General features: G+C 40.2%; 2 protein-coding genes across 13 annotated transcripts; one reads left to right on the forward strand and one right to left on the reverse strand.

Annotated features, from left to right (window-relative positions):
* The first annotated feature begins 430 nt into the window (after positions 1-430).
* On the forward strand, positions 431-15,303 carry st3gal5 (ST3 beta-galactoside alpha-2,3-sialyltransferase 5). Of its 10 annotated transcripts, none has more exons than XM_021583533.3 (7): positions 431-1,693; positions 8,772-8,877; positions 9,268-9,391; positions 10,028-10,359; positions 10,963-11,149; positions 11,342-11,500; positions 13,296-15,303. In XM_021583533.3, exons 2-7 carry the CDS (start codon positions 8,846-8,848, stop codon positions 13,551-13,553), a joined length of 1,092 nt encoding a protein of 363 aa, XP_021439208.3. In that variant the 5' UTR covers positions 431-1,693; positions 8,772-8,845; the 3' UTR covers positions 13,554-15,303. The 10 variants fall into 10 exon arrangements, with proteins under 10 accessions (XP_021439208.3, XP_090076477.1, XP_021439211.3 ...); XM_090220350.1 differs by lacking the exon at positions 8,772-8,877 and adding an exon at positions 4,029-4,192 and having other exon boundaries at positions 1,365-1,693; XM_021583534.3 differs by lacking the exon at positions 431-1,693 and adding an exon at positions 7,257-7,430.
* Positions 15,304-18,547: 3,244 nt separating this feature from the next.
* Positions 18,548-26,728, reverse strand: atoh8 (atonal bHLH transcription factor 8). 3 transcript variants are annotated; one of them, XM_021583538.3, is made up of 4 exons: positions 26,134-26,378; positions 25,294-25,976; positions 24,171-24,362; positions 18,548-19,340 (listed from the first exon to the last, which is right to left on the reverse strand). In XM_021583538.3, the coding sequence occupies exons 2-4, from the start codon at positions 25,972-25,974 to the stop codon at positions 19,335-19,337; spliced, it is 879 nt and encodes a 292-aa protein (XP_021439213.1). In that variant the 5' UTR covers positions 25,975-25,976; positions 26,134-26,378; the 3' UTR covers positions 18,548-19,334. The 3 variants fall into 3 exon arrangements, with proteins under 3 accessions (XP_021439213.1, XP_021439212.1, XP_090076483.1); XM_021583537.3 differs by having other exon boundaries at positions 25,294-26,728; XM_090220357.1 differs by lacking the exon at positions 18,548-19,340 and adding an exon at positions 20,112-20,394 and having other exon boundaries at positions 25,294-26,728.
* Between the last annotated feature and the right edge of the window lie 237 nt (positions 26,729-26,965).

Below are 26,965 nucleotides of genomic sequence, written 5' to 3' on the forward strand. Positions count from 1 at the left end.
GATGAATGTGCAAGTAGAGATACTTGGGTGTAAAGGAGCAAAATAAATAAATACAGTATGGGGATGAGGTTGTTGGATGGGCTGTTTACAGATTGTCTATGTACAGGTGAAGTGATCTGTGAGCTGCTCAGACAGCTGGTGCTTAAAGCTAGTGAGGGAGATATGAGTCTCCAGCTTCTGTGATTTTTGCAGTTCGTTCCAGTCATTGGCAGCAGAGAACTGGAAGGAAAGGCGGCTAAATTAGGCTTTGGGGGTGACCAGTGAGCTGAGATAAGGCTCGGCTTTACCTAGCAGAGCCAGTGGGTTTGGCGACGAGTATGAAGCAAGGGCCAGCAAACGAGAGCATACAGGTCGCAGTGGTGGGTAGTATATGGGGCTTTGGTGACAAAACGGATGGCACTGTGATAGACTGCATCCATTTTGTTGAGTAGAGTGTTGGAGGCTATTTTATAAATAACATCGCCGAAGTCGAGGATCGGTAGGATGGTCAGTTTTACGAGGGTATGTTTGGCAGCATGAGGGAAGGATGCTTTGTTGTGAAATAGGAAGCCAATTCTAGATTTAATTTAGGATTGGAGATGCTTAATGTGAGTCTGGAAGGAGAGTTTACAGTCTAACCAGACACCTAGGTATTTGTAGTTGTCCACATATTCTAAGTCGGAGCCGTCCAGAGTAGTGATGCTGGACGAGGGGGCAGGTGCGGGCAGTGGTTGGTTGAAGAGCATGCATTTAGTTTTTCTTGCATTTAAGTGCAGTTGGAGGCCACGGAAGGAGAGTTGTATGGCATTGAAGCTCGTCTGGAAGTTAGTTAACAGTGCCCAAAGAAGGGCCTGAAGTATACAGAATGGTGTCTTCTGCGTAGAGGTGGATCAGAGAATCACCAGCAGCAAGAGCGACATCATTGATGTATACAGAGAAGAGTCTGCCCGAGAATTGAACCCTGTGGCACCCCCATAGAGACTGCCAGAGGTCCGGACAACAGGCCCTCCGGTTTGACACACTGAACTCTATCTGAGAAGTAGTTGGTGAACCAAGCGAGGCAATCATTTGAGAAACCAAGGCTGTTGAATCTGCCAATAATGTGGTGATTAATGTTGAATACGGCTGCACACTAATGTCTCTTATCGATGGCGGTGATGATATAATTTAACATCTTGAGCGTGGCTGAGGTTGTTATTAAAATGTATTATTAGGTTATTATGGCTGTGGCTATTATATGTAATTCTATGAAAGTGTGTACATCCACAGACCAACATTTCTGGGTCACTGAGGTATAAGAAGCTATGGGTGGTCTTTTACTTTGAAGGATAGGTCACATACCGGAAGCAATTATGAATCTGCTTTCTGCTCATGCAGATTAGTACGACTTCCCACTAGTTACCACAGCTACAAAGTCACTATATTGGCTGTCGTAAAAAATTATGAAAACCCTGCTTTTTGGGGGGTACATTTACGGTTAGGCATAATGCTAGCAGTGTGATTAGGCTAATCTTTAAAACCAGGCTTTAAGAAGATACATTGTAGAAATAGACGGGGTTAGTCATAATTATTACTTTGTGGCTACTCGTGACAACCACGTCCCTTCCATGATTATCAACGTTACTGTTGCTGGCTACATCAAATAACATATCGTCAGATAACGTGAACATTCATTATACCGTCAAGATGACTGCTTATAAACGTCCGCTGATGGGTAAGTAGTTACAGTAGCTGGCTAAATAAGCATCCAACGTTCGCTTGCTGGTGATAGATAGTATGATAAAAGCTAGCTAACGTTAGCTAGCGCGTAACCGTTTGTGTCAAAATAACACGTTGCCTTGGATTTTGGACTTTTTCGATTCCCTATGTTACGTTAAATACTTGATCTTCCCAGACATATTTTAGGGCGTTTGCTATTTAGCTGTGGGCTTCAGTAGCTAACCAACTGTCAAGCCATAGGGTAAATCCATTGGAATTCAATTGTTTTTTTTGACATCGTGCCAAAACATTCAGGACTAGTTAAAGGTGCTCAGTTGACTTATTTTGCATACACCGCCATACCATGAGACATGGACATACTTCATCACTGGAAAATATAGCTAAACGGTTGCGTTTGCTATCAATAAAAAGCGTACAACGGGGTTGTCTAACGATTTAGAAAATCATTTAAAATAAATACAAATTTAAAACTTTAACGTCTAAAAAAAGAAAAAATCTTATTTGTTTATATAATCGTACGTTTAAGCCGGGAACTCGGAAAAAATACAAGCTCTAACTGGAGAAAATCGTTTTGAATGGTCCGACTTGAAAATCCAACTCGGAACCTGAGGCATCTTTACAATGGACAATTGAGCTAGGGGGTACAATATCACATTACACAAGGACCTTAAGGGACATATCTAGAATTATAAGTGTAACAGCTTTTTTGTTGTCTTAAAATACAGTTCAATTTATTTTTGTGGGGTAAGAAAATTCGTTTTTTTGTTTGTAAATTTACATTTGTGAATATGAAATTTGAACAAAAGAATAATGAAATGAATTAAACATAAAAATGTTTTGGCTTATTCCTATCGTATAATCCAAGCAGTACATCTCTCCACAATCGTGTAAGACCTTCATAAAAGTGTTCAATTATAAATCTGATGTCTTACCACAGTTTTCTTAAAAAGATCAACATTGTTTCTGGGTGGTCATTACAGAAGGAGAAATTTGAGTTGATGTTTTCCTTAAATTTCTTCATATAGTGGTTGGCAGGATAATATTTATGAATAATTTTAAGGAAACTTCCTTAATTTTGTTAACAAGTAGGTATGTGTGTGGCAACATCCAAACGTTTTTCCAACAGATATTATCAATACATCCATTCCAATAAGGTATGACATAAGGTATACAACATCCTGCTGAAACAAGGTTCTTATCGCTCTGTTGTTGAATAGACCAAAAGAGAAACAAATCCTTCCTACTGATGAGTCAACAGGGTCAACGGAAGGTAGGTTCTGAGGGTCAGGTCTTGACATGTTCCTGAATAACATAGCAACACCTGAGGGAATGGCATCTAAAACAATTGCAAAATCTTTAGGTGTTACAGGGACCTTTGTAAAGTGATAAGAATTCTTTATAACTGAGTAAAAGACCCTCTGCATTTACCAGTTGGCTCACCAATAGGATATTATTTCGGAACCAATATTCTGAAAACAAAGAAGTATTTTAATACAATATATTCTGATTATTCCATATATCTTTGTGGAGAAAAATTGTTTATAAATTAAGGACCATGACAAGAAAACCTGCCGATGAAAAGCAGAAAGTTTCACTGGAATTTTGTCAATATTATAATTGCAAAACAACATGAAGTTAAGGCCACCAAAAGTAGAGAAGACATGATGAGGAATAAAATTCCAGATAGAAGTGGGTCTTCTTAGGAATTGTTTTATCCAATTGTTCTTAAAAGTATTATTTAAAGTAGTAAAGTCCAGAAAATTCAGTCCACCATTCTCATAAGTGTTCATTACAACAGTTTTCCTAATGTAATGGGTACAGTTTCTCCACAGAAAGTTTAAAAGCATCTGGTCTATCTCCTTGCTTATTTTACCATCAAGATATAAAGATAGAGTGCCATATGTTAGTCTAGAGATACCTTCAGCCTTGGTTATTAGGACTCTACCTTTTAAAGATAAGTCCCTCTGTAGCCATTGATTTAGCTTCTTCTGGGTATTTTTAATAAGAGGGTTAAAATTTGGTAAGCCTCTCATTTTTTATGGTTATGCCTAAATATGTAAATTGTTCTTTTTTCTGGAAGACCATAATATGAAGGTGTCACAAAATCTTTGACAGCCAAGAGTTCACATTTATTAATGCTAAGATAGACCAGACGCTTTGGAAAAGGATTGTATCACATTGATCGATATGGGAATTTGGTTAGTGTCTTTCAGAAAAAGTGTAGTATCGTCAGCCAGCTGGTTTATAATAATTTCTTTACCAGCTATGTTCATTCTAGATCTCCGATTTTCCGACCTGACGAACACTGACGTCATGTTTTTTTTCCCAAGTTCACAGTTATTGAAAGCACCTGAACCTACTTTACATCGCTACAGTCCAAACGCGAAGAGCCCTCGGACCTGAACCTTCACCCCCTGAATGACATTTATATCGTCACATCCGAGTGTACCTCAAATGTCGCTTACCCAAGCGAGGGAGAGTGATGATCGGAGAGGTAACGTCCTTGGTGGAAGTCTTGAAGTTGAGCTTAAAAACAACCAACCTAAAGCTATAAATATACCTAGCAGCCTAAAGTCGCTCACACTCCTGTCAGGTAGCTAGCTACAGTTACCCATAGCTGGCTAGCTAGTTTTATAACTTGGTCATTTATTCCAATACATTTCAGAATCCCCCCCCCCCCCCCCCCCCAATTTAAAAACAAATATATGTTTATGAAGCTAGCAACGTTTTTATAGGCTCCTCACTACGAGACTACGCAAATTTCGCATTTAACAACGCCAAAATCAATGTAATCTATATTGACCCTTTTCCAGTACACGACACACTGACGTCACGCACAGATGTGCGCGACTCTTGGTGGCTGTAAGAATGCAGAGGGTCTTTTACTCAGTTATAAAGAATTCTTATCACTTTACAAGGTCCCTGTAACACCTAAAGATTTTGCAATTGTTTTAGATGCCATTCCCTCAGGTGTTGCTATGTTATTCAGGAACATGTCAAGACCTGACCCTCAGAACCTACCTTCCGTTGACCCTGTTGACTCATCAGTAGGAAGGATTTGTTTCTCTTTTGGTCTATTCAACAACAGAGCGATAAGAACCTTGTTTCAGCAGGATGTTGTATACCTTATGTCATACCTTATTGGAATGGATTTATTGATAATATCTGTTGGAAAAAAGTTTGGATGTTGCCACACACATTCCTACTTGTTAACAAAATTAAGGAAGTTTCCTTAAAATTATTCATAAATATTATCCTGCCAACCACTATATGAAGAAGTTTAAGGAAAACATCAACTCAAATTGCTCCTTTTGTAATGACCACCCAGAAACAGTTTTGCATCTTTTTTGGCATTGTATGCATGTAAGAAAACTGTGGCAAGACAGGTTTATAATTGAACACATTTATGAAGATTTGACACTATTGTGGAGAGATGTACTGTTTGGATTCTTTACATACAATAGAAATAAGCGGAATCATTTTTATGTAATTAATTTCATTATTCTTTTGGCCAAATTTCATATACACAAATGTAAATTTACAAACAGAAAACCACATTTTCGTACCCTACAAAAAGAAATTTAACTGTATTTTAAGACGGTTAAATGCTCTACTAACAAAAAAGCTGTTAGAATTGTAAGTATATGCATGTCCCTTAAGGTCCTTGTGTAATTGTAATGTGATATTGTACACCCTAGCTCGATTGTCTTGTTTGTAATCTATGTATGCTTGTGTTCCCTCATGTGCTTTATGTATTGATTTGTTATTAATTTTAAAAAAATTAAAAAGTGGCTGTAAGAAGGCCATCGCCATCTGCGCCCATTCAACATAACTTTAATCTAGACTTGTTACTTTTAAACACAATTTTTGGGGGGCTTCTCTTACGCTTACAATTATGTTGTTTTTCTTTCTTGAACAGTTGCTAAGGTATTTGGTTGTGCTCTTTCCAAAATAACTTTTGGATGCAGAAGTTGTTAGCTAGATGCTAACACTCATTGATATAGGCTGTAGCAAAAGCTATACCAAGAGCCATTTTGCTGGGTGAGATTGAAGTGTTTTTAAAAGTATAATGCAGTTGATTTGCGATGATGACACAAACATTATATAAAGCAGGACATTCATACGAGCCTTAAAATCCAATTATAATCCAAAAGTAGTGTGAAATGCATGCATAAGCAACATGTAAATAGAAGCTTTTATTTTAGCTGGTGTTCTATAAGAACTCTTGTTCTGCCATCCACTTGCGCGCATCGCCCTCGTGCTGCAATGTTTAAACACAGAAAGGGGTTTATATATGTGTGTGTGTGTGTGTGTTTTAGCAAGCTTGAGTCATTTTGTTCTCACATGCCAAAAATGCAGCTATGTTGATTTAAATTGGTCATGTTTGAATTTAATTTTGGGTCATATCAACCCCACAATTGATCAAAGTTCTTCACTCGCTTCCTCAAACTAAATAGAGGGCAGAGGGGGCAATGTTTGTGAATTGGACTACCACTTAAAATGGCAATCCAACTGCATCCATTTTTGATTGGGATTCCCCCGAGGAAAAGTGTGTAAAGGAAGTAAAATTAACGTGTTTGGACTGCATCTGAGGTTTTTGTGTCTTTCCCACCATCAGTTGAGACAACATGCTAATGAATACAGGAGAACGAAGGTTACGTATGTGAGCTATTGAATCACTCCAATATGTAGATCAAGAACACTAAGGTAACCTGCCTAAATGACTACAGACCCGTAGCACTCACGTTCGTAGCCATGAAGTGCTTTGAAAGGCTGGTAATGGCTCACATTAACACCATTATCCCAGAAACCCTGGACCCATTCCAATTTGCATACCGCTCCAACAGATCCACAGATGATGCCATCTCTATTGCACTCCACACTTCCCTTTCCCACCTGGACAAAAGGAACACCTACGTGAGAATGCTATTCATTGACTACAGCGCAGCGTTCAACACCATAGTGTCCTCAAAGTTCCTCACTAAGCTAAGGATCCTGGGACTAAACACCTCCCTCTGCAACTGGATCCTGGACTTCCTGATGGGACGCCCCCAGGTGGTGAGGGTAGGTAGCAACACATCTGCCACACTGATCCTCAACACTGGAGCCCCTCAGTGGTGAGTGCTCAGCCCCCTCCTGTACTCCCTGTTCACCCACAACTGCATGGCAAAGCACAACTCCAACACCATCATTAAGTTTGCAGAGGACACCACAATGGTAGGCCTGATCACTGACAACGACAAGAGCCTATAGGGAGGTCAGAGACCTGGCTGGGTGGTGCCTGAATAACAACCTATCCCAATACCGGAGAGCCAAGTCTAGGACCAAAAGGCTTCTCAACAGAAGCCTTTTGGTCCCCAAGCCATAAGACTTGAACAGGTTATCAAATGGCTACCCGGACTATTTGCATTGTGTCCTACCACCCAATTCGGCGCACGTGACAAATGAACTTTGATTTGATGAAAGCCTGCTCCAGAGAGCTCAGGATTTCAGAGTGGGGCAAAGGTTCACCTTCCAACAGGACAACGACCCTAAGCACACAGCCAAGACAAAGTAGGAGTGGCTTAGGCACAAGTCTCTGAATGTCCTGAGTGCCTTAGACAGAGCCCGGACTTGAACCCGATCGAACATCTCTGGAGAGACCTGAAAATAGCTGTGCAGCGACGCTCCCCATCCAACCTGACAGCTTAGAGGATCTGCAGAGAAGAATGGGAGAAACCCCCCAAATACAGGTGTGCCAATCTTGTAGTGTCATACCCAAGAAGACTCGAGGTTCTAACCACTGCTAAAGGTGCTTCAACAAAATACTGAGTAAAGGGTCAGAATAGTTATGTAAATATTATATTTCTGTTTTTTTTTATACATTTGCAAACACTTCTAAAAATCTGTTTTTGCTTTGACATTATCCAGTATTGTGTGTAGATAGATTGAGGAGGGGGAAAAACAATTTAATCAATTTTAGATTAAGGCTGTAGCATAACAACATGTAGAAAAAGTCAAGTGGTCTGAATACTTTCCGAATGCACTGTACACTAACATAGAGCTCTTACCAAGTAAATCCTCTCTGTAATTAGCCGTGAAAAGGAAGAGGTGGAAGGAGTGCGGCGGCACTACCTGGTACACAGGACTAATCTGAAATTCTTACTCGGAATATATCCTGACGAATGGAAAGATACCATGTTGGAGTGATCCAATATAGTGTCATTTCAATCATATAAATATAATTCATAGAATGGACTTATCCCTTAAGACCACTGCAATTTAGCTGGTGGACCATTTGAAATTGAATGGACAGTTTTACTTGTAATCTCTAGCATAAAGATGGCCGCTGGTCCACCCACTGTCGAATGTAAACTTAAATGGTCTATTCTATTATGTATATTTCAATATTTTTCCTATGGAGTATTGACAGTATAATTTAAAACAGATGTTCCCATTCAAGTCAACATTCTCTTATGTGTGGACCTCCAACCATCTTTGTGGTACCATTTGAAAGTAAACATTTTTTTTCAATTGTGTTCCCTTTTAGTACATTTTATTAGCCAAAACATGACACCCACCCTGTATTCAAGAGGGTGTTGTCTCAACCGACGGCAGGCACAACACAAAAGCCTCAGCTGATTTAAAATAGGGTTTAAGCTACAGCATATGCGAATATGAGAATTTTTTTGGGGACATTTATGCATTTTTTTTAAATATATATTAAAAAAAAACATTTTTATTCAAATATATAATAAAATAGTTGGATAACGTTGTTTGTAAACTTTTAAGTGATATAAATCTGAACCGTTTATTTTTTCCAGTGATGAAGAAATGGATGTCAGATGGTATGGTGGGGTATGCAAAATAGGTCAACTTTGAGCACCTTTATCTCTTGAATGTTTTTGCATTGAGATCCAAAGAGTCACTTTCTGAGCACTTCTACAATGGGCAAATGTGTATGGAAGCTTTCGTTCAAATTCAAAGGGATGCTTTCAAAAAGTGATTGAATTCAAATGGATTTACCCCATACACATACTGTACTGTTTTGGATTGGCTGTGCTGCATTACCTTTGACCTGCTACTGGGTGTAGGAACTGTCCCATGAGGAACAGGCTAATCAGCGCTAGGGACAGAGGGAGGCACATTACTTCCTGACAACAACAAGATGAGGATTTCAAAGCGTTGTGGCTCCAACAGGTACATATTGTTAGCTTGTTCACCCTATTTATTAATAATCACTAGCTAAATGAAGACTATTGAAACCCTGTTTTACAGAGTTCCAACTGCCTAAATTTACAAAATACTAGCTTAATTTCCTTACCTGGCACACTGTACAGTCATTCAGTTGTTACTCAGTTATTATTAGGCTACTCCAGGTGCTTGCATGTCCCTGTGTCAGGAATGAGCTCATGGGCATTTCATCATGCAGCCACAAATTTGTTTAGAAATACTAGCTTAATTTCCTTACCTGGCTCAGAAGCACACTGTACATAACTTGTCCTGGAGGCATTACTTCATGATCATGTATGATATTATATATAAAGAAGCATTGTTCACTGTGTAACTGTGAACATATTATTCTTGCAGACGTTTGTTGTTGCCCTTGATGGTCCTTGGGTTGATGATCTTACTGGCAGTTGTAACCCTTAATTGGTTTGAGACTGAATCACAGATGCCTTTGGCATGGCATGTGGATCCCAACCACCGAAAGGTAAGGCTCTTCATCTTTGTTTGTAACCGTTCAGCGTTGACTTTATAATCATCTTATTTAACTAGGCAAGTCAGTTAAGAACAAGTTCTTATTACAATGTGAACATTACAAACGGCCAAACCCGGACGACGCTGGGCCAATTGTGTGCCGCCGTATGGGACTCCCAATCACGTCCGGATGTGAGACAGGCTGGATACGAACCAAGGACTGTAATGACGCCTCTTGCACTGAGATGCAGTGCCTTAGACTGCTGCGCCACTTCAGGAGCCCCAAATTAAAGGGGTAATCTGCTGTTCAAACAACAACACAGGGATGGGGCTGGAGAAATGTAACCATATGGGTGCAAGGACTAACCATTCATGTTGTTAAAATTATAGTTTTAACCATGTTTTGAGGCTATACCGTGTTTGTTTACAATTACATTGTTTATAAACAATGGAGTAAAACAAGCTTATATTTTGAGTTCTGATTTGGGTGTATAGTACAGTTGAGTTAAGCTCATGAGGCATTTATAAGTTATATTCTTCAAGAATCAATGCGTCGTTATCATGAATTGAAAAGACCAAAAATGGATTTATCAATTTTAATGTGTTTATTTATAGTGGTGCATTTGATACAATTATATGATCTTTCCAGCTTGTGCACTCTTTTGTACGGGGTGTTCTTTCGAACCAGTGCAGACCAGCCTTTGCCAGAAAGGGAATAGAAGCAAGGCTCCAGAGCTCTAGTCATGTGACTGATCCTTTCCTGTGGCGGGACACACTGCTGACTCGAGAGATGTTCAAGTACCCCCCACCATTCGGGTTCCGTGACATGCATGACAAACTGAAGGATGTCCTCAACCTCCTCCCTGCTCAACCAGAGCAGCTGAAGAAAGAGTGCAGACGCTGTGTGGTCTTGGGAAATGGAGGGATCCTCCGTGGCCTTGAGCTGGGCGCCCTGCTTAACCAGTTTGATGTTGTCATTAGGTGAGACTACACCTGCTTTGTGTACCTGGATTTTCAAATGGCTCATCTCTAGACCAGGCAGTGAATTCACCTTTGACCGGCAATTTATTGTCACACATTAAGATTACAGTCACTTTATTGGTCAAATGCATACAAGGTCCAACCGAAATAACTTCCGCTTTTAACCCAAGCCCTCCGTAAGACACACATACATGTACATATACAGGCTTTGGAGAGGTGTGGAGAGCTGCCACACTAGGCACCGGGGAGCAGTTGTTGTGGGGGGTTAAGTGCTTTACTCAAGGCACAATGGTAGGCAATGGCATCTAGAATTTGATACCAGTAACCCTCAGGTTGCCAGCTTACTTCCCGGTAGATTTTCCACTTTGGACCCAGAATTCGAACTAGCAACCCTCTGATTGCTGGCTCGCCTCTCTAACCATCAGGTTACCTGCCGTCCCCTGCTGCTTATCAACAGGATGACAGAAGTCATCACTATAATGATAACATTTCTAAGTAAGAAGGGTAGAACTGTTATAGTATATCATTGTTGATTCATCCAAAGAGTGAATGGTTACATGAGTGGACCTGTGTCACGTTGACATTCTGTTCACTGCACCACAGGCTCAATAGTGGTCCTTTGAGGAACTACAGTAAAGACGTGGGGAACCGGACCTCTATCCGGATGAGCTACCCAGAGGGAAGCCCCAAGGTCTGGGAAGATGTGGACCCTGAGCTGCAGTTTGTGGCGGTGGTCTACAAGGCTGTAGACTTCAAGTGGATCAGAGCAATGATCAACAGACAGAGAGTTGTGAGTTGTAAAGCCCACCACCAGAAACATGAACAAACTATTAATGTAAAGAAAAAGAGAATGAAATTAGGTAATGTGTAGGCATAGTTGTTGAAATTTTAATAAGGAGCACAGACATGGCTGAGCGATTTGAAATGCAAATTCAGACACTGCCTACTACTTTACCTAACATTAGATTTGTTTTTGTTTCAGTCCCTTTGGGACTGGCTGTTTTTCTGGCAGAAGGTGCCAGAGAAGATTCCGGTAGACTTATCAAAGTTCCGTTTGTTGAATCTGGAGATCATCAGGCAGATGGCGATGGACCTGTTAGCCTACTCCTCCCCACAGAAACGCCTCTGGGGCTGGGACCAGGTCAGACAACCTTTCACCAGTTAAACAGTGCATATTACGCCATTACACTGAAGACTTACAAAACATATTCATACCCTAACTAAACTGAAATTAAAGGAACAATTATAAAAAAAAGCTTTGATGTATAGACATAATGGGCCGTTTTGGAAGAGTTCTCTACTAGTCGGACATTCTATGCACATAATCATCCCAGTTGGTAGAATGTTTATCTTTGCCATCCCCTGGCAAGATAAAGGAGACTCAATATTGACTGTTCAAATTGTGGGTGTAAAAAATGTGTCAATGCCTTTTCTGTAAACTGATTGTTCTGCTAGCAACCAGCAGCAATCTTTACCTGTAGCACAGGAGAGGGCCGTGCTTGTTTTCTAACACACTGCTCAAAAAATAAAGGGAACACTTAAACAACACAATGTCAATCACACTTCTGTGAAATCAAACTGTCCACTTAGGAAGCAACACTGATTGACAATAAATGTCACATGTGCTGTGCAACTGGAATAGACAACAGGTGGAAGTTATAGGCAATTAGCAAGACACCCCCAATAAAGGAGTGGTTCTGCAGGTGGGGACCACAGACCACTTCTCAGTTCCTATGCTTCCTGGCTGATGTTTTGGTTACTTTTGAATGCATCAGGAGACGTGGAGGAGGCCGTAGGAGGGCAACAACCCAGCAGCAGGACCGCTACCTCCGCCTTTGTGCAAGGAGGAGCACTGCCAGAGCCCTGCAAAATGACCTCCAGCAGGCCACAAATGTGCATGTGTCTGCTCAAACGGTCAGAAACAGACTCCGTGAGGGTGGTATGAGGGCCCAACGTCCACAGGTGGGGGTTGTGCTTACAGCCCAACACCGTGCAGGACGTTTGGCATTTGCCAGAGAACACCAAGATTGGCAAATTCGCCACTGGCGCCCTGTGTTCTTCACAGATGAAAGCAGGTTCACACTGAGCACGTGACAGACGTGACAGTCTGGAGACACCGTGGAGAACGTTCTGCTGCCTGCAACATCCTCCAGCATGACCGGTTTGGCGGTGGGTCAGTCATGATGTGGGGTGGCATTTCTTTGGGGGGCCGCACAGCCCTCAATGTGCTCGCCAGAGGTAGCCTGTCTGCCATTAGGTACCGAGATGAGATCCTCAGACCCCTTGTGAGACCATATGCTGGTGCGGTTGGCCCTGGGTTCCTCCTAATGCAAGACAATGCTAGACCTCATGTGGCTGGAGTGTGTCAGCAGTTCCTGCAAGAGGAAGGAATTGATGCTATGGACTGGCCCGCCCATTCCCCAGACCTGAATCCAATTGAGCACATCTGGGACATCATGTCTCGCTCCATCCACCAACGCCACGTTGCACCACAGACTGTCCAGGAATTGCCGGATGCTTTAGTCCAGGTCTGGGAGGAGATCCCTCAGGAGACCATCCGCCACCTCATCAGGAGCATGCCCAGGCGTTGTAGGGAGGTCATACAGGCACGTGGAGGCCACACACATTACTGAGCCTCATTTTGATTTGTTTTAAGGACATTACATCAAAGTTGAATCAGCCTGTAGTGTGGTTTTCCACTTTAATTTTGAGTGTGACTCCAAATCCAGACCTCCATGGGTTGATAAATTTGATTTCCATTGATAATTTTTGTGTGATTTTGTTGTCAGCACATTCAACTATGTAAAGAAAAAAGTATTTAATAACCATTCAGATCTAGGATGTGTTATTTTAGTGTTCCCTTTATTTTTTTGAGCAGTGTACATTTTGTATTCACTGTCCTCTGTAACTTGACATTGTTTTCTCTCTTTGTGCAGAACGTGCCCACCATGGGCATCTCAGCCCTCAACCTGGCTACCTACCTGTGTGACGAGGTCAGCCTAGCAGGCTTTGGTTACAACCTCAGTCAGAAGGAGATGCCCCTGCATTACTATGACAATATACCCATGACCGCTATGCTGGGGCAGAACATGCACAACTTGGACCGTGAAAGGGCTCTCCTCCAGAGCCTGGTGAGGGAAGGGACTGTATCAGACCTCACAGGGGGCCTCCACTGCACCTTCTGCCCCAGCTGAAAGAGACTGATCTGGGCCCGCAGCGCAGCTAGCGACACACCAACGATCTACCTTCCACTGACTTATCATTCCAATACTTTTCACCCTGGAATTCAAAAAGTTGATTGAGTCTATGGATCTGGGGACTTGACTGCAAACTCTTCTATGTTCTAGTGCATGCCAGCATACTGATTCTGCATGGACTAGATGTGCTGACATGATGGGGAACAGTGAAGCTGTACACTTCTCCCCTGCGCAGTTGAAAACGACAAGCCTAAATCCTTCTATAAGGGAAGTATTATCACTGCTAAACTTAAATGTTTTTTTGTATTTATTAAGAGATAATGTATAATTACTTAATTAAATCTTAGCATAAAGTTGATGCTAAAAAGTGTACAAACATTACCATAAATATTGTGAAGAATGAACAGATGGACTAACAACAGATAATTAACATTATCCTTTTTATGCTTTCGATTTTAAGTTGAATGTTAAGTGTGTCCACAAGATGTCTGAATTTGGTTGTGTTTTTACATTTTTCTAATGTAATTATTAGATTGTTTTTATTATAATAATGTATGTTCTCAATGCTTGACTTAGACTAAGATGGGAGCCGGTACTAATTATATTTTCTCCTCATGGCTAAGCCACATAATGCCAGGGTATATCTGGTGGGCTTTCTCCTCATGGCTGAGCCACATAATGCCAGGGTATATTTGGTGGGCTTTCTCCTCATGGCTGAGCCACATAATGCCAGGGTATATCTGGTGGGCTTTCTGGAATAAGGACACGTGCATAACGTGATAGAAAGGGCCATAGAGAATTCTCTATTTCATTGAGGTCACAATAGTTACATGGTGTTTCCTCTTCCATTTCACCACAATACCGACCTGTTTCAATACACAGACAATATCCCTGATCTTACCTATTTCAATACGCAGAGGCAATATCCCTAATCTTACATAGCGATCTCTTGCTTTTCGGGAGGTTGTACATTATATTTCTTACACAGAAATTCCCCCTTAATGAAAGGGTTTGTGATTCATCTCCTCCACTTATTTATTTTCATATTGCATCATCAGTTGTGTTTTAATAGCGTCTATGTCTCACTTCATTTGGTTTTCGTACAACTGTTCACAGTCAGACTGTTGGAAAATGTCAGACATTTCAGTTGTCCAGGCTCCCCCTATGGAGAGATCCCATTGAAAAACGCTGCTGGCTATTCTGGCAATTGGCATATCCAACAGTCTATTCCAAAGTCTCACCATACACGCCTTCCATCTCACCTCACAGGAATCCCAGCCCATGTCCCAGTTATTTCCAGTATAGGTGCAAACTTGTGGAGACCTAAAAAAATAACGTACTGCTCTGTTATGGACGTGTTCATTTTTGAGATACGTCTTAGCACCCCACACTCCTGCTGAATAGTCCAAGACAGGACACACGCATGTCTGATACAGTTTGGAATACGTAGCATAACCAATATCTTTGAGTGGTTTTGTTTTTCCTAGAACTCCCCCAGGAGCTCTACTTGCTGAGTCGGCCCGGGCAGATGTGCCGTATAGAAAGGTCATATGTTAATTGCTAGTAACCTTGCATTTCTTCACCAAAACACACCTGAAAAACTCTTCCCTTGGTACCCGGTTTTCTAAAATGCAATATCTGTATGTTTTTCTGATTGATCATGCGTCTCCATCTTTTGCAACAATTGACTGTACATAACACCATTTTCTGTAGGTCTTGTTCAGTTTCTGCCATTAAAATAATATCATCAGCATATAAGATGTCATATCTTACTCCAATATTTTACTGTTTCATTTATTTTGCCAAATCATTCATGAACATAGCAAACAGAGTCAGATAAGGCATCTCCTTGTTTTACACCCAAGAATGTAGGAAACCAATCTGTACCATGTTGATTAACATGCAGGTAGTTCGTGCTTTGTAGAGAGACTGGGTTGCGTGATAAAATTTCCCATCCACTCTGTCTTTAACAAACTATAGGCTTAAACAATGTATATTTGTCATGGAACATATCAGAACCCTTTTCATTTGCCTTTGTAGTAGACCAAAGGGGTTCAATTCCCCCTGCAGTAATTCTATTCTTCCATTAGATGGAGTGGAAAGTACAGTAGTCTGCTACAAGTATCATACATGGGCTCCCGAGTGGCTCAGCGGTCTAAGACACTGCATCAGTGCTAGAGGTGTCACTACAGACACCATGGTGGTGTTTGTGGCTCAGCGGTCTAAGACACTGCATCCCAGTGCTAGAGGCGTCACTACAGACACCGTGGTTCTGTGGTGGTGTTTGTGGCGCAGCGGTCTAAGACACTGCATCTCAGTGCTAGAGGCGTCACTACAGACACCCTGATTTGATTCCAGGCAGTATCACAACTGGCCCAAAAAATAAAGGGAACACTAAAATAACACATCCTAGATCTGAATGAATGAAATATTCTTAAATACTTCTTTACATTTTCTTTACATAGTTGAATGTGCTGACAACAAAATCACACAAAAGTGATCAATGGAAATCAAATGTATCAACCCATGGAGGTCTGGATTTGGAGTCACACTCAAAATTACAGTGGAAAACCACACTACAGGCTGATCCAACTTTGATGTAATGTCCTTAAAACAAGTCAAAATGAGGCTCAGTAGTGTGTGTGGCCTCCACGGGCCTGTATGACCTCCCTACAACGCCTGGGCATGCTCCTGATGAGGTGGCGGATGGTCTCCTGAGGGATCTCCTCCCAGACCTGGACTAAAGCATCCGCCAACTCCTGGACAGTCTGTGGTGCAACGTGGCGTTGGTGGATGGAGCGAGACATGATGTCCCAGATCTGCTCAATTGGATTCAGGTCTGGGGAACGGGTGGGCCAGTCCATAGCATCAATTCCTTCCTCTTGCAGGAACTGCTGACACACTCCAGCCACATGAGGTCTAGCATTGTCTTGCATTAGGAGGAACCCAGGGCCAACCGCACCAGCATATGGTCTCACAAGGGGTCTGAGGATCTCATCTCGGTACCTAATGGCAGACAGGCTACCTCTGGCGAGCATATGGAGGGCAGTGCGGCCCCCCAAAGAAATGCCACCCCACACCATGACTGACCCACCTCCTAACTGGTCATGCTGGAGGATGTTACAGGCAGCAGAACGTTCTCCACGGCGTCTCCAGACTGTCACGTCTGTCACATGTGCTCTGTGTGAACCTGCTTTCATCTGTGAAGAGCACAGGGCGCCAGTGGCGAATTTGCCAATCTTGGTGTTCTCTGGCAAATGCCAAACGTCCTGCATGGTGTTGGGCTGTAAGCCCAACCCCCCTCATACCACCCTCATGGAGTCTTGTTTGAGCAGACACATGCACATTTGTGGCCTGCTGGAGGTCATTTTGCAGGGTTCTGGCAGTGCTCCTCCTGCTCCTCATTGCACAAAGGTGGAGGTAGCGGTCCTGCTGCTGGGTTGTTGCCCTCCACGTCTCCTGATGCATTGAAAAGTGACCAAAACATCAGCCAGGAAGCATAGGAACTGAGAAGTGGTCTCTGGTCACCACCTGCAGAACCACTGTCTTGCTAATTGCCTATAATTTCCACCTGTTTTCTATTCCATTTGCACAACAGCATGTGAAATTTATTGTCAATCAGTGTTGCTTCCTAAGTGGACAGTTTGATTTCACAGAAGAGTGATTGACTTGGAGTTACATTGTGTTGTTTAAGTGTTCCCTTTATTTTTTTGAGGGCTTCAAAAACTTGTTTTCATCATCCCAAGCTCCTGTTCCAGCACAGGATTAGTTCTATAGTTGATAATGATTAACATTAGAATTGATGTGTGTGTTTAGGATGTTCGCTCAGGTCAAGTTTTCCCTAGGGTCCCAAACTAGCAAACATGTCCCCTTTTATTTCATACATAATGTTCTCTTCATCATGATGGGAATATTCAGTGTAATTTATTTTTTAAGAGAGCACATTGTTAAACTATCTTTAAAATGGAACATTAATAAATTAAATCTACACATTCAACAATGTGTTGGTTTTGTATATTTTCACTGTTTTCAGATGAGATTGATTCCTGGCCGCCACAGCTTGCTTTCCATTTGCTCTGCCTCTTTTTTCCAGACAGACAGAAGTTGTATATACAGGATACTGGTGTTTCCTCTCCGGCTCCAGACCCAATTTTAAGGACTGTAAAAGCCTGAACGGTTTCCAGCTTCTAAAGCTTAGCAACGCTAGAAGAAAACAGATTGTCAGTGAAAGCAATGTGCTCGGGTAAATACCTTGAAAACCAGGTTTTCCTGTTTCTAATGTTGTTAGATCTACTATTAATTCAAATTATCCTCTGTATGAGAAGTGAAAGTTAAGTACTTATTTTCTTGATAATACAGCCCATGGGCCCTTTATTACAGAATAATTCAGTTAATCTATTAAATATATTTGCAATTACATCGTGACTTATGTTCCCTTTTAGAAAAGTAAGTTATTTTAATATTTGTAACTTGTTAATGTAAAGAAAGTACTTTGTTGAAAAGGCACAAGGTAATGTAATGCAGAACAACATCATTCAATCCTCTCTGTTGACCTTTGGATCCAGTATCCTATGCAAATAGACTATACAAATTACCATTACACATTTTTGAGCTGTCACCAAATTCTATTAAATGTACTGGAAAATACTGATTGATTATCTTGTAGGCCACCAACAGTGGTGATCTTGACAAGTCCTTTCTATGACGTGCCTCAAAAATACGTATTGTAGTCTAGGATTAAGAGAACACAACACATGAACACCTCAAGATTTAGACACATATACACGAGGTAGATTCAGATAGAAAATGAAATGACTTTCTTTCATGATCCTAGTCATAATTACAACTTTGTTTTGAGGGAAGCTTGACAGCTGCTATAAGCTGTTTAAAGGTGTAGCGTGTGATTGTTGTGTGAGATTTAGGTTGGCAGTACTTGAGATAATGATTTAAAGATGTTAGAGGTGTTTAATGATCATGCATATCCATTCAAATAAATTAATAACAGTTCCTTTATTTTTGGTTAAAAAGTGATTGATTAGCACACAACAGTCAGAGATTTGTCATTAGAAAAGGCCAGCTGAAAGGGAGGTCACTTTTAAATGTGTCAATCTGGGATATTTTAAAAATACTGAGCTCAGGTAGCAGACAATAACCCATGTAACTTAATTCATATTTCAACACATAAAAACAGTTGCTGAATAAAATATATATGTAAATATGTAATTTTAAGTTATCTTGTAATCAAATATATGCTACTAGCGCTTTCACTAGTTAGCTTCCATCAAGCAGAAATGACCAATCATACTATAAAGAAAAACAACAACCTGTATGTCATTGAAAAGGCATCGGGGTTCATAGTTGAATAAAACTTATAATCACTGTTATGAATGGTTATAGTCACTGCTGTCTCTGCCTCCAATTGTCATATGATTGAACAATCTGATTTCATCCACCAGACATGTTTTCTTGTTTGCTTAAAGAACATCAATGCTGTCTCCCACTTTTAACTGTTCAAACATCAACCGAATGAGATTCATTCCAACTCACGACGGGCAGAAACATATCCATAACTGGAGATTCTTGATATTTCTGCTAGCTCAACAGGTATCAAGTAGGCCTATGAAATTAGGTCCATCATACTGTATGTCCAAGTGACTGGTTGTAGTCTCCCCCAGGAGTGACCTTGAATAACCTCAATAACAGAGCTGTAAAGAATTTCTTTTGTTCAAGGGCCTTGTTATAAAGCCTGGCTCACGCCACCGATGCTGTGAGAATTTTTTACTCCTATAAAAGACAAAAAAGAATGTATCAGGCATTGAAAACACAATCTCCTGTGGGTGCATATCAAGAGGTGGTGAGATGCGTACAAATAGAACTGTAAAAATAAAGCATGCAAATCCGATGACTTCATAGGTGCAGAGTTGTCTATGTAAATACAAGGGGTAGAAGAATATAACCCATACCAGTAAAGGAACTGCTTGGTCAGATCAGATGCAGCATACAACTGAGTGGGACACAACAACATTCTTTCTCCCTCTCTTTAGCGTTGGATGCAAACCAACCAAAATATTTTCCTTAATGTGTCTACAAAAAAGACAGCTCCTTCTTCCCCATCTTTAACACATGGTGGGGAATTGTAACATTTGTTTATTACTTGATGTTTGTTTGTTGAAGACTTGACTTTCAAAACCCTCTGATTCCATTTCCATTCATTTGTTTTCCAAATACTTCTGAAAATAGGTCTTCCAGTTTACATGTGAATATCCACAAAACAGTGATTTAAATAACATGTTGATAAAATGTGAAATATAAAGTATTAATTAAGTTCTAGATTTGAAATGTTATTGAAAAGAGTTCCAACAAGTAGACAATAAGTGAATTCAGAGCAGAGTGCAGGGCTTTAAGCAAGCGCAGGAATACGCTCTAAATGTCTTTAATAAGTATGCATTGGGAAAAAGGTTTTTTATCCCCTCAAAAGTTTCCCCTTAGACTCACTGGCTCTCTCTGACAAAGGGATTTCTTTCTTTCACAGAGCCCACCCCTCTCTCCCCCTCCCTCTCTCTCCCTCCCTCTCTTTCCCCGGCCTCTGTAACAGCTGCTGCTCAGTGCTGTATCCTGAGAGAGTGATGATCAGTGTATTTTTTTTTCAAAGTGTTTTTTTGGAACAGATGGCCAGGGGAGAACTGGGGAATGTGCCAGTACCGCACTGGGGAATGTGCCAATTCCTGTAGCGAGTGAGTTCTCTGGGCCCCAGCTCGCGTGCCTTCACCCTGCCCTCTGCCCTGAGTGGCGCCAGCAGGACTTCCCAACTAGCGTTACGAACATCTGGTGTCTGGGACTGCCAGGAAAACAACCGCTCAGCTATTGAATGTGCTTTATGCTAGGGAAACACATTAGCTCCCAGTGAGGAAGAGAGAGCTAGAGGGAGCAGAGAACTGGGAGTGCAGGGAAAAGTTGTATGCATGTAATTATGTTGGATATGTAATCTATGAACAAACACCTAATTCATCATTATGTTATATTAGACACGTTTTTTTGTCTTTAAGAAAAGTGTTTCAATGTTTGCATCAACTTTGATGTAATTTGCAATTTACAAAATGTATAGATTACAGTAGTTATTTTAAGTGAAAAACAACTTGTTTACAGTTTTTAAGTTCAGGGTAATCAACCTATTGTGTGATGTTACTATGTTATGTTATGGGTTTTGGCAATAGGTGAGTTGCTAAATGACATTTAAAACATTAAATTACAGATATGACTAAATGTGTGTTTAAAATGTAGATTAGATTGTTTTATTTAACCTTGATTTAACTACACAATTATAGATTCAATTAGATTAATTTATAATGTTGTTTCACCATGAAAGATGGGAAGAAAGGGGGGGGGGGGGATGGATGAGAGGGTGACAGAAGAATCTGGAGAATAAATGAGAGAGATTAAGTGACAGAGGAGAGGACTGACAGGGGACAGATGAAGAACTGGGAGGAGAAGAGGACTGATGGGACAGTTTGAATAACTGGGGAAGGAGAGGACTGACAAGACAGATGAAGAACTGGGAGGAAGAGAGGACTGACAGGGGACAGATTAGGAACTGGAGGAGAGGACTGACAAGACAGATGAAGAACTGGGAGGAAGAGAGGACTGACAGGGGACAGATTAGGAACTGGAGGAGAGGACTGACAGGGGACAGATGAAGAACTGGAAGGACAGTAATTGTTAGATCAGTGTGAAGAAGTTAATGTGTAAATGAACGTTCTCCATACTTGGGTCTCATCCATGCATTAAAAACCTTGTTGATTTATAGAGAGGCCATGGAGATGTGTGGATCCAAAAGAGAGCTGGAGGAAGTTCAGCCTCAGTTTACATGACTCCCAGTGTCATAAAACACAAAGGCATCAATCACCCCTTTTATTCATCAGGGGCACTTTTTATTCTGTTCTGGACAAAAAACTGGCAAAACACCCAGTTCCCTTTCAAACACGAGTTGATGATGATTTAATTTAATGGGATCCTTAGTAGGCAAAGGAATGCCCGTCTTAATTGGAGTGTATTCTTCCCTCTTTTGTTGTCGTTATTGTTAGAAATACCATCCCTCTGTCTGTCACACTGCCCCATGTTTTTCTATTTGCAGCTTCCTGATCAGTCAAAGGGAAGTTTTCGCTGTATTGCATTAGTAGATAGGGCAGATCTGCTGGTTTTGACTAGCAGGTTAGGGGAACTTACGCAGCAGGTTATCTTTCGGATACAAATGCCCAAATGATTGGAATAATTGACCTATAGAAATCAAGGCATTAAAATCAAACTGTTTGTGTTTTAACTAATAGAAACATCACCATGTGAAGATATTTGTAAATATGAATGCATATATTATAGGTACTTAGTTTTATTAGTTGTATTAGTAGTTGTAGCAGTAGTTTTATTCATTGTAATAGTAGTTTTAGTAGTTGTAGCAGTAGTTTTATTAGTTGTAATAGGAGTTGTAGCAGTAGTTTTATTAGTTGTAATAGTAGTTTTATTAGTTGTTTTAGTAGTTGTATTCATATTTTTATTAGTAGTTTTATTAGTTGTAGTTGTATTAGTTGTATTAGTAGTTGTAGCAGTAGTTGTATTAGTTGTAGCAGTAGTTGTATTTGTTGTATTGGTAGTCGTATTAGTAGTTTTATTAGTTGTAGTTGTAGCTGTAGTTTTATTAGTTGTATTAGTAGTTGTAGCAGTAGTTGTATTAGTTGTATTGGTAGTTGTATTAGTAGTTTTATTAGTTGTAGCTGTAGTTTTATTAGTTGTATTAGTAGTTGAAGCAGTAGGTTTTATTACTTGTATTAGTAGTTGTAGCAGTAGTTTATTAGTTGTATTAGTAGTTGTAGCAGTAGTTGTATTAGTTGTATTGGTAGTTGTATTAGTAGTTTTATTAGTTGTAGCTGTAGTTTTATTAGTTGTATTAGTAGTTGAAGCAGGAGATTTTATTACTTGTATTAGTAGTTGTAGCAGTAGTTTTATTAGTTGTATTAGTTGTAGCTGTAGTTTTATTAGTTGTATTAGTAGTTGTAGCTGTAGTTTTATTAGTTGTATTAGTAGGTGTAGCAGTAGTTTTATTACTTGTATTAGTAGTTGTAGCAGTAGTTTTATTAGTTGTATTAGTAGTTGTAGCAGTAGTTTTATTAGTTGTATTTGTAGTTTTAGTAGTTGTATTAGTAGTTGTAGCAGTAATTTTATTAATTCTATTAGTAGTTGTAGCAGTAGTTTTTTAGTTGTAGTAGCAGTTGTAGCAGTAGTTGTATTAGTAGTTGTATTCATAGTTTTATTAGTTGTATTAGTAGTTGTATTCATAGTTTTAGTAGTTGTAGCAGTAGTTGTAGCAGTAGTTTTATTAGTTGTAGCAGTAGTTTTATTAGTTGTAGTAGCAGTTGTAGTTGTATTAGTTGTATTAGTAGTTGTAGCAGTAGTTTTATTAGTAGTTGTATTCATAGTTTTATTAGTTGTATTCGTAGTTTTATTAGTTGTATTCGTAGTTTTAGTAGTTGTAGCAGTAGGTTTATTAGTTGTATTAGTAGTTGTAGCAGTAGGTTTATTAGTTGTATTAGTAGTTGTAGCAGTAGTTTTATTAGTTGTAGCAGTAGTTTTATTAGTTGTAGCAGTAGTTTTATTAGTTGTAGCAGTAGTTGTATTAGTTGTTGTAGCAGTAGTTTTATTAGTTCTATTAGTAGGTGTAGCAGTAGATTTTATTAGTTGTAGTAGCAGTTGTAGGAGTAGTTTTTTATTAGTTGTAGGCCTATTAGTAGTTGTACAACAACTTTTTTATACTGTTAAGGTAAGTTGTTTTATTTGAATTCTTATGATTTCATTGTTATTATTATTAGACAGTAGTTGCCATATTATTCTTGTGACTAAGTGCTGTTAGTTTGGTTAGTTATTTTTTAATTTGGACACTTGAAAATGAGAATGCATGTCAAGAGATTTCATCCTGCAAAATGTCAAATAAAATAAATCAATAATGCGATTCTGCTAAGTTTTCAATGCTATGATGTCATCAATTTACCAGTCCTTCTAAAATGTCTGATAGATTTGTTAGTATGTGACATGACAGTGTAGGAGGAAGGATGTTAAATGAGCAGAAAGAAAACCTCCATTCATGTAGCTTTATTTTAAAGTCAAATATCCATGACCAATTATTTAATTGGCCTTGTATGGTCACCGGTTGCTCTTTATCAACAGCCTTGTTCATAAGCATAGTTGAATCCACTGAAATATGTTTCATGTTATTGATATGCTATCTTGCAATAAACACATTTGAAGGAGAAGTTGGCTTTGACTTGGCTTTCCATTCCCTCTCTGTAACTACTGATGCCTCAGAGGCCATGCTCTTCTTTTGATAGCCTTTAACTTGAAATAAACTTATTGCAATGCCTCAGCAAGGTCTCCAAACGTGTGCTTGAATACTTTTCACTTGCAGGAGTCCATTTCCATGTCAATGTCTCACCCCGCCTAGTCATTGCAACATGAGGCCTTCAGCCAAAGAAGACATGCACGGGATAAAATCTCAGGCCAGACCGTCGTAGGACAGTAGCCTAAATACTGCATCCCCCTCCCTCCTCCTCTTCCCTAGATCCAATTTACCTTTCTCTTCTTGGAGCGTCCCTCGGCCTGCAGGGTGCGGGTGCACTGCTCCACGCACTCTCTGAAGCTTATGTTGCCGTGATCTGGGGTGTAGTCCAGGTCTGCCAGCTGAGCTAGCGACAGGATGTAGTTACAGGCGATTCTTAATATAGCCAGCTTTGACAACTTCTGTCCATAGGAGTAGCAGGGCACCTGTATAGGGTTAACATTTGGTTAGGTTAAGGAGGCCCATCATACTGATATGAGAGGATGGTAGAACCAAGTTGAGGAAGTTTTCAGTTAAGCTACGGTATGCATGCTCTTTAGATACAATTGCCGGTGTCAGGTGATCTTTCTAAGTGCCAAAACAGCTGGTGATGACATGACCCAGTAAAAATGGTTCACAACAACTTCTCTGATTTTGTTTTCAAAGGATAGATATTCCATGTTCTTTTTGGTCAACTAAGAGTTAGTTGTATTTGATTTTGATATTTCATAGTACACCTACAAGTATCAGACCAACTGGACTACCTGGAGTGTGAAGAGCTTTGTCATTAAGAAGCCTGTTCCCTGTTTCATATGCATTTGACATATTTTTCTGTCATTGTGAGAGGTGTCATGTGGATATGATTTTCACTGATATTTTGATTGCATATAAATGACATGAATAGACTATTACATAGGCCTGCAGAAGGGGAACATGTTTTGGGGGGGCCAAACAAATAATTGTGTATGTAGAACAGAATAAGAATCAGAGTGACAATTCAACTGTTTGGACTGACATGTCTTACAGACTGTTCTTTCTCATATCTTTAATGTAGCAAACTGAGCACATATTTTGAACATAATGTCAATAATACCAAATTGTAAATTGTTGACACTAAAATGAATTTAATAAACTATCTATAGAAGGGGCCATACAATTTATACTCAAGTGGGATATATTAGCCTACATTCATACTTAAGTATGATATATTATGATGACATTCACAGTTATTTTCATAATTTCCATATCTCCATACAGTGGCATACTGAAATGGGCATTTAAGTGCAAAAAGTTACTCTGAGTTCAGCATGAACATCACATTTTGAACAAGAGAAGTCATTGTACGGATTGTTTGTTTAGGGAATTCAGTGTTAATACCTGCTTTCTCAGCGCCTCAAAGGCTGCACTGATGGTATGCACCCGGGTCCTCTCTCTGGCATTCGCCAGTAGCCTCCGTGTCTGCTGAACGGCTTTGATCTCAGTGACGACGCCAGACGTTTCTCCTAGCCGTTTCTTTGGCGATTCAACCGGGTCGCTGCGATTGATGTAGGCTGTCTGAGAGGCTGAGGAGAGGGACTTCTCGGAGCGCTGGCACAGGACGATCCGGGACTGTAATGTGTGATCAGTCCCAAATGTCTGTTGATGGCCATAACTTGTAACATGCGGGAATGTGCTGAGAAAAGAGTCTCTGCTTGTCGGTGTTGACTCGGATAAAGGCTGTGACTGTGATGATGGGAGCTTCCCAGTAACTGTTGATGGTAAAGCATTTATCCTCATGTCAAGAGCAGTATTCGGGTTTCCTGATGAAATAATGGATTTCTCCACAGATAGAACTGAACCAGGGTCCTGTAGTCTTTTTTGGACAATGTTTTTACATGTCTCTTCCATCAGTTCCCCCATAGATTCGTCGTCCATTATTGAATCATATTGGAAATGGTTGACTTCATCACTGGTGACACGTTTGGGGTCCCGACCTTTCCGTTTAAACTTTTTATTCCCAGTTGAATCCTTTGCATTGATTGTCTTCCAGCCATCGCTGAGTAGATGTGGATTCCTCATTTCTACACAAAAAAAGGCACTATTGAAAACCGACAGCACTGCCTTAATTAATATCGCGCAAAAGTATTATAATATTATATTGTAACTTAATCAATAAAATATAGCCAGACAAATCACTATGCAATGTAGCACTCTGATTACAAGCATCGACAGGCTTACTTTAAATAACTCAAATAAAGAATAGACCGCATGTGCAGGCGCGTGTTTCTCCCGTGGATTCCGCGTCTTCTGGAGCCATCAAAATTGGCAGCATTTTTTTGTGAATGTGCTCTGAGTTTCATCTGTTTTAGTTTTGCCTCAGTTTTACATAGAAGCCCTTGTCGGTGAGATAAGTCGCCACGCCGCCGACAGCGAGAGACCGCCCAAAATATCTCTCGCCGTGCGTAATAACATATTAAACCACTGATTACGCGCATGGCTACTTGGTGACTTTTATGGACATGCCAACAGAAGGACAATTATAATTGCATTTCAATAATTATCGTCATAAATTCAGTTTATTAACAACTTTTTTTATTATATCACAATCTGTATGCCTTACAACTTAGGTCTAGGCTATAGGCCTTCTAGAGCTGGGGAGCATACCCATCATATTATTTTTGGTCTTCATTTAGCAAGCAAAACTTGTAGCTAAGTGCACTATGGGGCACATGGTAACCGCTAACAGTGTAACATAGACTTTTTTGATGTGTCTAGATAGCAAAGAAAGATTTTGGAACAGGGCAGACAACGGGGGACAGTCCAGGAAAAATCCACCCAAAACCACTCATTCCTATAATTTACAGTGTTACATAACACTTTATAACAATAACATGTTATAACAATATTTTTTGTGAACACATTTTTCATTTGGTCGTTATAATAAGTTTGGTAGCAAAAAATCGTGGAAATCTGTTGTTAGCTAAATCGACTACAAAACCCACAATGCAATGCTCTCTCTATGGGCTGGCAAGCTAGCTCGCAAACGTAGCTACAAAAGAGATACCAAAGT

Source organism: Oncorhynchus mykiss, chromosome 25, assembly GCF_057628025.1.
Source record: "Oncorhynchus mykiss isolate SJ-2025 chromosome 25, ASM5762802v1, whole genome shotgun sequence".
NCBI classification, from domain to species: Eukaryota; Metazoa; Chordata; class Actinopteri; order Salmoniformes; family Salmonidae; genus Oncorhynchus; species Oncorhynchus mykiss.

Excerpts from the sequence above, each read along its gene's own strand:
- st3gal5 (XM_021583533.3), top strand. The coding sequence starts at position 8,846 with ATGAGGATTTCAAAGCGTTGTGGCTCCAACAG. Across the intron at positions 8,878-9,267 it reads AAGCGTTGTGGCTCCAACAG|ACGTTTGTTGTTGCCCTTGA; the intron begins GTACATATTGTT and ends TTATTCTTGCAG. Across the intron at positions 9,392-10,027 it reads TGGATCCCAACCACCGAAAG|CTTGTGCACTCTTTTGTACG; the intron begins GTAAGGCTCTTC and ends TGATCTTTCCAG.
- atoh8 (XM_090220357.1), bottom strand. The coding sequence starts at position 25,974 with ATGAGGAATCCACATCTACTCAGCGATGGCTGGAAGACAATCAATGCA. Across the intron at positions 24,363-25,293 it reads TTGAGGCGCTGAGAAAGCAG|GTGCCCTGCTACTCCTATGG; the intron begins GTATTAACACTG and ends AACCCTATACAG. Across the intron at positions 20,395-24,170 it reads GACGCTCCAAGAAGAGAAAG|TCCCAGACACCAGATGTTCG; the intron begins GTAAATTGGATC and ends TTTTCCTGGCAG.